Source organism: Cynara cardunculus (assembly GCF_001531365.2).
Source record: "Cynara cardunculus var. scolymus isolate 2C chromosome LG 2, CcrdV1, whole genome shotgun sequence".
NCBI lineage: Eukaryota > Viridiplantae > Streptophyta > Magnoliopsida > Asterales > Asteraceae > Cynara > Cynara cardunculus.
Genome location: NC_037529.1, coordinates 58,680,958 through 58,692,678, shown reverse-complemented (window position 1 = coordinate 58,692,678; position 11,721 = coordinate 58,680,958). Strand labels below are relative to the sequence as shown.

General features: G+C 34.4%; 2 protein-coding genes across 3 annotated transcripts; both read left to right on the top strand.

Moving 5' to 3' along the window:
• The first annotated feature begins 1,677 nt into the window (after positions 1-1,677).
• On the top strand, positions 1,678-5,093 carry LOC112505637 (pentatricopeptide repeat-containing protein At1g77360, mitochondrial). The gene is made up of 2 exons (XM_025109517.1): positions 1,678-1,772; positions 3,363-5,093. Exon 2 carries the CDS (start codon positions 3,378-3,380, stop codon positions 4,818-4,820), a length of 1,443 nt encoding a protein of 480 aa, XP_024965285.1. The 5' UTR covers positions 1,678-1,772; positions 3,363-3,377; the 3' UTR covers positions 4,821-5,093.
• Positions 5,094-5,637: 544 nt separating this feature from the next.
• Positions 5,638-11,089, top strand: LOC112505638. 2 transcript variants are annotated; one of them, XM_025109519.1, is made up of 5 exons: positions 5,638-5,852; positions 7,108-7,193; positions 8,833-8,934; positions 9,864-9,944; positions 10,963-11,089. In XM_025109519.1, exons 1-4 carry the CDS (start codon positions 5,727-5,729, stop codon positions 9,889-9,891), a joined length of 342 nt encoding a protein of 113 aa, XP_024965287.1. In that variant the 5' UTR covers positions 5,638-5,726; the 3' UTR covers positions 9,892-9,944; positions 10,963-11,089. The 2 variants fall into 2 exon arrangements, with proteins under 2 accessions (XP_024965287.1, XP_024965286.1); XM_025109518.1 differs by lacking the exons at positions 9,864-9,944; positions 10,963-11,089 and having other exon boundaries at positions 8,860-9,004.
• The last annotated feature ends 632 nt before the right edge of the window (positions 11,090-11,721 follow it).

Genomic DNA, 11,721 nt, shown 5'->3' with positions numbered 1-11,721 from the left:
AGTTTTATGCGGTTTTGAGAAAATAATGTTGTTTTTATTTTTCAATGAAATACAAATTTGAAGATATCATAAAATATTGAAAAAAATATATTTATTTTAATATCAAATTAACTATTTAAAAGTTATCTTTTTTTTTTTACGTAATTTATTTTATTTAATTTTTTAATTATAATTTAATTTAGGTTTAATAAAAAAATAATTTATTTTTTATAAATATAATATATAAGTATTCTGTTATAACTCAATAATTATCCTATTATATTTTAAATTTTATATATTTAAAATAAGATGTTTATCCTGTATTTGATTATGTTTATCTGCATTTAGTTACATGAAATAAAAAATGAAAGCTTTGATAAGTTGTACTTATGCATAATTTACTTGTAATCATGAATTTTAAGTAATATGCATCGATAAACAATATTGCATACATAAAAAAATGGTTTTTAAAAGTTTTTTTGAAATACTTTGTAATATAGTATAGATATAAATAAATAAACAGTTGCAGTTTTGAAATCCAAAAAAAAAAAAAAAAAAAAAAACGGGTTAAATGCATGAAATAACATACTTTCATAAATTTTCTTATTATAATATTATACTTTTGTTTTTTTTATTACAATAATATATTTTCAAATTATTTTTTTATTAAGACATCACACTTTATTTTTTTTAAACCGGTTAACCCTTGACCTTTTTTGCTTGTGTGACTTTAATGAGATGATGTGAATGACACATCAGTTTGATAACTTAATTAAAATAAAAATAAAAACATATTTCAAATTATTATTATTGATTTTCATTTTTCATTGCTATGTTTTAAAAAGACATTTTTTTTTGACTTTTTTTTATTAAGTTGCATGCAAATTAAATATCTTAGAGTAAAATATCTCTTAAATAAATATGTTACATTATTTTCGAGATATATTTTGTTCGTAAAAAAGATAATACTTCTTATTTTATGTTGTTCAAAAAATACATATATTTTAAAGTTGTTTTGAAAATGTTAACGAAATATATTGTGTTCTACAATTTTTTAATACTGTTATGTTAATAAATAATTCAAAAAAATCTAATTAATTTGATATTTATATGTCAAGTAAAAGTTTTTGAACAAATATAATATATTTTTCAAAAGATAATATTTTTTTGATGAAAAATAAAAAATTCTTATTTTCTTTTTTCAAAAAACACATGTTTTGTTTTAAAAGTATTAGTGAGATAAGTTGTCTTCTACTAGTTTGATTAATATTGGTATATTAATGAATAATTTAGAATTTTTTTATTTATTTAATATATTTATTAAATAACATGTAAAATATCTAAATATTAAAATTAAAAATACATTGTATAATAGGAACTAGTAGATGTTATAATAAAATAATTTTAAAAGTACAATATTGTAATAAGAAAGTCACATCACTATAGTACATGTGGACAACCTACATAGAAAATGTGGTGATATGAAAACCTGGTATAATAAATAATTTTAAATCAAAAAATTATCCAATGCTATAATGGATAAAATTTTCAAAGTACAATGTTTTAAAAAAATAGTTTAAAAATACATTTTTGTAATAAGAAAAATTAAAAATATAATGTTATAATATATAAATTTATGAAAGTAGATTGTTATTTAGTTGCGTTTGAGGCCCGATATTCATTTCATCGACCCCAAACCCGAACGACCATCCCTTTCGCGTTGCTTCCTGCGTCCGCTGATCGAAGCACAGGCGACAGCCTCTCACTCCGCCTCAAATCGCTTTCATGCTCAGGTTAGATACTTGATACTTATATTAGCTTCTTTCTTTATAATAGGGTTTCAAAATTACTCTGTTAATGCTTAACATACGGCTTAATGGGGGTTATGTTACATAAGTTGGATTCGTTATTTGTTCTTGAAGGTAGAAGCTGTTGGTTGAGTTGAGTCTCTATATGAGTTAAGCAGGACCTTCTTATGGAATGAAGAGATTATGTGGTTGTTATCTCCAACCATGGCACCAATAAAACACCAAAAACATCAAACACTAAAGAAATTCTCAATTCCAACCCTACATTTAGTCATGCACTCGTGCCTGAGAAACCATTGCGATTTTCACTACTTTCAAGCATACTTTTATATAAGTAAATGAATAATGGTAACCCTGTTCATTTCTATTTGGCAATCTAAACTCGTGCAAGAGTTGGCCTTTTAGTATTTTGAGTTTTGATGTCTTAAGTACTTCATGCCTATGTTTTGGGATGTATATATTTTCTTTTGGGTGGAAGTCCTTGGTGTATGTTCATACATACTTTCCCTTTCTAAATACAATTTGCTTCGAGTCTTTTAAGAGCCTAAACTAACTTTTGATTGTTGGAGTCTATCATTGGGATCACCTATCGATAGATTGGGATCTTGGATTTCATCTTCGCTACTAAGCTGCTAAGCACGTTCCTCGATACTCGGTCGTTTTTCTATCATCAGAAGTCCCTTTTCAGGTTTTGTGTATTGTATTATTTCCCTCGAAGCATCTTACTGTTGGCTTTGTCTTTCTGTAGGCTGTTCCTCTGAGGGGTATCCTACAGAATCACTTGATTTAGTTAGAGGTTTCAGTACCTAAAGAGTTACAATTGGTTTGTGTAGTTTTATATCCTTGAGTTTGACCCTCCCATTCTTTTCCTTTTGGCTGTTCTTTTTCTTTCTTCTATCTTATTTACCACCTGTCCACTGTGCTTTTTGTTTATATTGAACATAACCATTAATTTCTGCAAAAGAAGAAATAAGTAATGCATGAAAACAAAGGGAGGGATGGTGCATGGAATAGAAGATGGGTAATTCAATCAAAAACAACCACCAAGTAAGTAATATTAGCATATGGTAATTCATTTCAACAATCTTGGTACTTCCACATAAAACAAGAGATGAATTCTAAGTTACACACACCAAGCATTAAAATGCATAAGAAAACACATTTGTATTATGTAGACAACTACAATTATTGATAAAAGAAACTCTTATGGGCAGAGATGTTTCAGAGATCTTGGACCTCACCGAATGATTCCATTAAATCTGGTTTTATAGAAAATATTGTTCTCCAATCCCTTTGTATATGTTTCAATGAAATTGTGAGGCCGGGAATACTACCAATACGCTTATTTATTAAATGAGGTGGGTTCTTGATACAAGGTTCTCTGCCAAAGATGTACAACTACTTAGCCAAAAATGGCAAAGCATTTTTCCAAGGGATGACTGAACCTCTGCAAATGTCTCTGCCTGACCTCTCTTTTTTTTTTGTTTCAAAGAATTGCAAGGATATTGCTGATGTTGAGCTTGTAGTAACTCCCAATATTTTAACGGCCTCTTTATTCTCTTTCAAAAATTCTAGGTGATTCTTGACGGTATGATCAGAGTGCTTAGCTATCCTAAAAAATCAAGTTTCAGAAATGTTGTTTGTGCCAGAATGTACTGCTCTAGTGAAATAAAGAAGGACGTACTTGATCCGGCAAAAGAAATATGCAACATTATGATGTCTTGTCCGAAGCTAGGGGTTGCAACTGCACTTGATCAGAGTGGTTTAAGGCCTTCATCTGAAGTAGTGGAGGAGGTCCTGAAGAGATTCGGGAATGCAGGCATGCTAGGGTATCAGTTTTTTGAATGGGCTGGGAAGCAACGTTACTATGAGCATAGTGTAAGAGCTTACCATGCCATGATCGAGTCTTTGGCCAAGATAAGGCAGTATGAAATCATGTGGGATCTTATAAACGGCATGAGGAGCAAAGGTTTGCTCAATATCGAAACTTTTTGTATAATTATGAGAAAATATGCCAGGGCCCAGAAAGTTGAAGAGGCAATTTATACCTTCAATGTCATGGAAAAATACAACGTCTCTCCAAATCTATCAGCTTTTAATGGTTTGTTGAGTGCTTTATGTAAATCCAGAAATGTAAGGAAGGCCCAGGAGATTTTCAACAGCATGAAACATAAATTTATTCCAGATCAGAAAACATATAGTATATTAATAGAAGGTTGGGGAAGGGACCCCAATTTGCCCAAGGCAAGGGAAATTTACAAAGAAATGGTTAATGATGGGTGTAGACCTGATATCGTGACGTACGGGATCATGGTTGATATCCTATGCAAAGCAGGTAGGGTAGATGAAGCCATTGAAATTATCAAGGACATGGAAGGTAGCGGTTGTTGGCCCACATCCTTCATATATAGCATTTTGGTTCATACATATGGAATAGAAAACCGAATTGAAGATGCTGTTGATACATTTCTTGAAATGGAAAGGAAAGGTATCAGGGCCGATGTTGCTATTTACAATGCTTTGATTAGTGCGTTTTGTAAGGTAAACAAGCTCCAAAATGCGTATAGAGTTTTGAATGAGATGGAATGTAAAGGGATGAAGCCAAATTCAAGGACATGCAACATCCTTCTGAATTATTTGATAGAGCGTAAAGAAACTGATGAGGCCTTTAAGGTCTTTCGAAGGATGATCAGGATTTGTGACCCCGATGCAGACACGTATACTATAATGATTAAGATGTTCTGCGAGACGGGCAATATTAAGATGGCTCTAAAAGTTTGGAAATACATGAAACAGAAGCAGTTTGTTCCTAGCTTGCACACTTTTTCTGTTCTTATCAATGGGTTGTGTGAAAATGAGGATGTTTCTCAAGCATGTATGTTAATGGAAGAAATGATTGAGAAAGGAATTAGGCCACCGAGGTTGACTTTTGGGAGGCTTAGGAAATTGCTTATAGAGCAACGGCGTGACGACGTGCTTGAATTTCTACATCAGAAGCTGAACCTATTGGTAAAAGAGCCATTATGTGACTGAGATGGCACGGTTCACTTGCTAAATTAAACGATCATAAGTTGATTTGCCAAAGGCTTCATTTTTTATATTCAGGTCAACTTTTTTCTTCTAAATATTCCTTTCCGGTCTTGTATGTTGTTCGTTCAATATCTATTTATTTTTGTGTTGGTCACCTGACTTTAGGGTGGCCTAGATTAGGGTGACCTCCTTTGACTTTGATGTCAAGCTTGTATTTAGCATACTTATAATTAATTTTTTAGTGTTCCAACACCAATTCTTTTGTAATTATAATACTTGTACTTATTGATGTTTTTCATTTATGGCATGATTGATTTTCCCTTAATACCAACGAATGGCGCTAACCACTTATTCGGTCAACGTATTTGTTTCGTAAACCAATTTTTGTCTCTTCATCGTTAAGAGCCTCTCTGATTCACCCAGGCAAAGATTTTTGTTTGTCCCATACAGAACCATATATTTTTCAATTTCTTTGTTTACCCTCTTCCTTTCATTGCACTCTCTCTCTCTTGGCATAAAATAACACTGACTGATAACGAAATTGACGTTAAAGTTCCCTCAACGAACTTGTAGATATCGTTGCATCATTAACTAATGGAAGCCATGGCTTGACTCTATATTCTTCAACAACCATCTTTGGTTATGAAACAATTTGCAATCTCATCGAAATTCCCTCATCAATCTTCTTCATTGCTGCTATTTCTAATCCTAATTTCTTAAGGATATTAAAAGTTGTCACTTGGTAAGTTTCCATATCAAGGCTCAATCTGATAAACTCTATAGCGTCTACTTTTGAACCCAACTCCCCAGGTCTCCCCCGCTATAGAATCAAGATTAACATACACATTTCTTCATGATTATTGATATCTTTGTCCCGGAAAGATTGATTTAATTCATGGTGCATCTCAAATGTCTGTGAAAGTTCCTTGTGTTGTTTCTAGGTTTTACAGAAAATCAGTTGATGCAGAGAGAGATGATGAATGCCGGCTTCATTCTATAAAGTGTTTTAACCCTAATATTAGCTTTGGTAAACTGGTAAAATCCTCTTAAACCATGTTTTCTTTACGTTCTTGGATGCATGAATGTATAGATATAAGGAAGCACAAATATGTTACATGATAGTGTTTTTTGGGAGGTGTCAGTAAACTAGAAAGCATGGCATCCAACATGTTGAAGCATTGGTCCTTACATGTATACCTAATGCACTGTTGTCTGGATGTTGTATTTACATTTTGTAAGTAACTATGTGGAAGTGTGTCATGCACCCACTTACAAGGCCCAAGCCCATATGTTTTAGGCATTCTGGAATAGTTACTTCAGTGATTTTGGGAAGTAGTCTATTAGTAGGGGGATATTTGGGTAATATTGTGAATAAGTGGGTTACTAAGTAGTTTAAGAGGGAGGGGAAGTGTGTAGAAGGTTTATGCAGAACATTAGTGTGTGTTCTTGGGAGGGCTCTGGCTTCTCGAATAGCTGGATGCTGTTTACAGTTTTAATTTAGTTAGCAATCCTTTGGTTTATAATCTGTCAATCCTTCGGTTCATCTTGGAAATAGTCTTTTGGTAACTGTGGCTGTTTGGGCCAGCTTGCGCCCATCACGACTAATCCCTTGCTCCATGGGCACTGGAAGATAACAACCAATAAAATTCTCAATGACCATGTCGAAACTCGAATTGACAACCTACGTGGAAGAACCCCAAGGCCTAGCCCTTATTTGCTAGTTGAGCTGGCCCTCAAGGTTGTGGAAGTATCACTTGATGGAACTTGGAAAACACTCTATGTATCTGATGGTCAATGTCTCAATAATAAATTTTGGGAATCGGTGGATCGTGAGGATGAGAAAGAAAACATTAGACGCTTTTGGGATTGTCATTGAATGTCTGCCAAATGTAGAAAGGATGATATAACTAGACAGATAATGTTGTTAACAAAATAAAAGCATGAAAATATTAGAACATTTGTAAAATGTGCTTGGTATTCATTAATATTGTTGGCAATTGAAATATAACCTTAATAAGAATAGCATTCATTTACCTCTTTTTTTCATTATTTTTGTGCATATTGTAATGGTTGAGGGAGCAACTATATTTCAAATACATCGTTGCTAGAAAAACTAAAATCAAATAGACAGTTGAAAGCAATAAAGATAACCGGATTTTGAACGAAGATTTGATATCGTCTTTTGTTATATGCTCTATATCATCTTCTGATTTTGGGTTTACTTAAAATCCTCAAAGATATTTGGCGTCAGTTTGTAAAATCACTCTCATCTCTTGAAAATTCTTGTCAGGCCAAACATAGGATGTTGAATTATTCTGGCTTCTGTACAGCCATGTTGGAGAGGGGTGATGAATCGATCTCAGCAGCATCCATAAGGTTTCATTCGTGTTTGAGTTATATAATTGATCTGTGAATGGGGCAGAGTTAGCCGCAGCTTACCCTGTTTACACTCTTTTGTGCAAGCTTTCTTTTTCGTGCACCTTTTGCAAACCCGCGGAAACAGCTGCTCTACCTCTGGGGTAGAGGATAGCACTACATACATCTCATCCCCTTAGACCCCACCTCTGGGTTGGATATACTGGACTGGTTTGGTTTGTTTTACACCCCAGTTTGTTACTGGAGTTTTGGTCATAGTGTTCTGTATACTTGTATTCCTTGTCCTTTTGGAGGTATTTGGCTATATGTCCTGTATACTCATTCCCTGTCCTTGCACAGTTGCACTTCTGTTTTATGATACTTATATATGCCTTTTACCTTTGACTCATGTGAAATATATGATATTTTCACAAGTAGGGATTGTAGCTATATTGCATGCTTGATTAGCTGATGATTAGGATGGAACATATTTAAGCACCTATGCTGTTAATCGCGCTGCTCTAGCAGTGCTTTGCGGTCTTGGGAATAATAGCCGTCAGAATAACGGTTCCGCTATTATCACCGCTAAATACCGCTATTTAGCTGTTATTTGGTTTCAAAATAGCGGAAATAGCAGTGCTATAGGTCCTTTTTACTAAAAAAGGCAGTCTTTTTACCTTTGGCTTCTTTGGTTCTTCCAAGTTCTGCCATGAGGATCACGATAAGCTTCTTTAGGTCCTTATACCATTCCACAAGTACAACAAGAAGGTTCCTTTTGGTTCTTCCCCATTTCATGAGGAAACAGCCAACGGGTTTGCTAACCAGCCTTTTGAACCTACAACGTCTGTTTAACAGTCAATGGGTTCAAGAATTATACAACTCTTTTGCTATTTCATCTGTGTAAAGCTTGACTTGTTTGAGTTGATGTTTAAACTGTATATTTTTGTTGAATATAGATACTATATTAAGTATTATATATACGTACATATATAATTCTAATTATTTTCTGCACTATACCACCTCTTAACCATCACGATAACCGATATATCACATCACGGTCGTGACCGCTGTTTTGAATTTTGATCGCTGTATAAGGAATGCTAAGCACTTGCTTGAAAACTTGGGAAAGTTGATCGTCTTCTTGGATTTTGCTAGGAAAACTTAAAAGCATCGAACTACTTTGATATGATCCATCAAAATCAGGTATTCCAATGCATGCATTATCAACTGCTGGATGAAACGCATGCAGTTGAAGGTCATATGTTTTTGTGTCAGTATAATTAATGATTTTACTTTCTCTACCTCACCTCCTAGTTAGATATACCTGGCTCGTTTGGTTTGCTTTGGTTTAACGTGATGTTGAAGTGTTTGCTAGCAAGTATAAGAAACATTGATTGGATTTAAAGCAATGTTGGTTCCTTCAGAAATTATTATGCATGCTCTTATGGTGGTTTGATTTATTTGAAATTTGTTAATTGATGCTGTACAAATCTGGGTGCGAAGACTACAAGTCAACAGAGCAGGAAACCAACCAAAATGGGCTGGTGACCCTTCCGCTCGACTGGGGTCAAGTTCATGTTTTCTTGGATTTCCTCCTCCTTTTAGTTTCAGTCTGTTGATTTCTTATTTTGAAATTTATTTATTTTTCCCGAATTTTTAGTTTATGTGAATCTCAAACTCAACGCAGTGGCCGCCGTACCAAACAAACCGCTGGCAAGTCTACAGGTGGAAAAGCTCCGAGGAAGCAACTGCTACCACCAAGGTTTGTGATTTTATGTTCGATTACTATTGTTTCTTTTTTTCTACACTTCTCGATCTAATTTTATAGTTAGATGCGCTTTTAAATCATGAACTGAATAGAGTTTGAGATGAAATTTCCAGATTTCGGGGTTTTGAAACCCACATAAGTTGTTATTAGCTCGTATGGCTTGTAGTTTTTGCAATGTAATAAGATAATAAATTCATAATTTCTTTTTCTTCGGTAAGAACGTATTTCTACTCCTTTTATTGGTCCTCGTTGAAAGAAAATGCATAATTTATTCGCACCCATAGCCTCATCAAAGATTTAGGCCATTTAATACAAATATTCATGTTGAACTTCCAACCAAAAATAGGTTCAATTCCAGGAAAAAAGAGTGTATGCCATGATCCTCCTCAAATTACCTTTAAATGGCCCAATCAAAGCCAACACAGAAGTATACATCCAGTTAGAACCAGAAGAGAACAAATTTACTTCCAACACCTTGTTGACAATTTCGACCTCAGCAAACTTTCAACAACACACCAAATTGTGGGTTCACACTGCTTTAAGATCATAAATTGCATCCACAGAAGCAAATTCTTTTAAGTCAGTTGATTTTTTGTGTGCTATAGGACAGAAACACTAAAGGCAACGTTTAACAGGGGTAAAGTTGGTTACTGGCACATGCACGTGAACAGGAACCTCCTTTGCTTAAATCTGGAAGAAAAAACTTGACGTCATATAGGATGGATTAAATCGGTGTTGAACATGTTGATTCACTATGGCACCCCACTTATTTGGGTTGCTGGTCAGGGCTGCAAGCGGCTTTAAAAGTTGTATTAAAACACCATATGTAAGACTTCATACAGTTGCTTCTTGTGTTTCTGAATATATACCATGCACTTATTCATTATTGTGCCGATGATCACCTCTCTTATTGCTGTTTACAGGTTCTTACTCTTGGAGGTGTATATTTGATATGCGTCGTTGGGGGCTTGTTTCCAAAATGCTTCCATGCTTCCAATATTTAAGTAAGTTGTAAAGTAGGAAAACATGTCTGCATTAGCTACCCAATAACATTAAAAAGGTTAAAGATAGACAATAGAACTTATTTAATTTGCGTATCTATTCTCTGTTAGGTTTTAAACTAGACGATATTTGATGGTGTCATTATGATCTCCATGAAAAGCCTTTAGGGTGCGTTTGGTACACTGGACAGGGACAGGACAAAACAGGACAGAGATCCCTGTCCCATGTTTGGCATGAATTTTATGTGGAACAGACAAAAACAGAGTGGAACAGGCCTGTTCCACCCCTACCCCATGGAAGAGGGTGGAACAGACTTATATTTTACCAATATAACTTCAAAATAAAACTTAATTCTCTTCTAAAACATCAAATAAGTCTCTCTTTTACATTTTATTCATTTTTTAAATTTTATTTATTGTATTTTATGTTTCTTAAACTTTCATTTTACTGTCCTCAAAATATTATTTTTATACGGTTTCTATATTTATATTAATTTATGTAATTTGTTATATATTAATAATAAAAAATAATATAGAAAAGAGATAAAAATAACCAGTTCTGTCCAGTCTTGTCATGTCTTACCAAACGCTGAACAACTGTCCTGTCCTGTCTGCGTACCATACGCACCCTTAGGGTGCATGTGTAATAGGATTATCAGCAAATTGAAAACCATTTTCCTGTTTTAGGAGTTTCCACTTAGTAGTGGAGACTCTCGGACAAGCCTATGACTCGATTGTCTACCCCTCGGACGATACTAATAATTTGCTATGTTTCTGTTGGTTTCAAATCATCTTCGCCTCAAAAAAGCAAAATTTGTGCATTCACTCAATGAAGTGAGTTTTTTGTGCAGAAATTTCTATGATTCATATATGTGTAAAGAAACGTGATCTTATCTGGTAGGAGTTTACACATCCTATATTGGATATTATTGGTCAGCTTGTATGCATTCTTGTGCATAATTGATGTACTTGGCTTAATTGGGCATGCTGCCTGTTTCAATGACAATGAGCTTTCCACTAGTTGCCATTCTACAGAGAGCAAGCAGGCTTGGTGTTGAAGCTTCAAATATTTGGATGCAAGTAAGTGGAAGCTGTTATGAGCATATTTTAGGGGCCTGTTACTAAACACTTACTTGACAAGTGCTGAACGCATGAATTTCCTCATCGGATGAACATGAGAAGGGACAAGAATCTTACCGGGTAAGAGCGATGAGAAGGATGGAGAGTCTTACACGGTAAGTGAGATGACGACTCTTACTMAAGTAAGCGCTTACCTAGTAAATTGTTGCATTCGATATGCTTTGATGTACTTTACGCATCTAAATAAATTATAGTGTTAACTCTTATTGGTAAGCGCTTACCGGGTAAGCATTTGGGTAAATGGCCCCTTATTTTTATTAGAGGTCTTTCTTCAAATTAGAAGTAGTGGTTTGTGGAAGAAATGCATGGGATGTTGGAATTCTTAAGAATAGGGAAAAACCACCACAAGGGCGACTTTGAGACATTATCATGTCATAAAGGGGATGAAAGAGGAATTTCAACTACAATTGTTTGTATTGTGATGTAGAGGGACATAACTTGAGGATAACTGGTAGGGCTGTAAATGAACCGAACGAACACGAATGGAGGCTTGTTTATGTTCGTTCGTTTAACTTAACCGAACAAACGAACCAACACGAACAGTAAACGAACGAAAATCTTTGTGTTCGTGTTCGTTCGTTTAGATATCAGGTGTGTTTGTGTTCGTTTATGTTCGTTCATTAACATGCTAAACGAACGA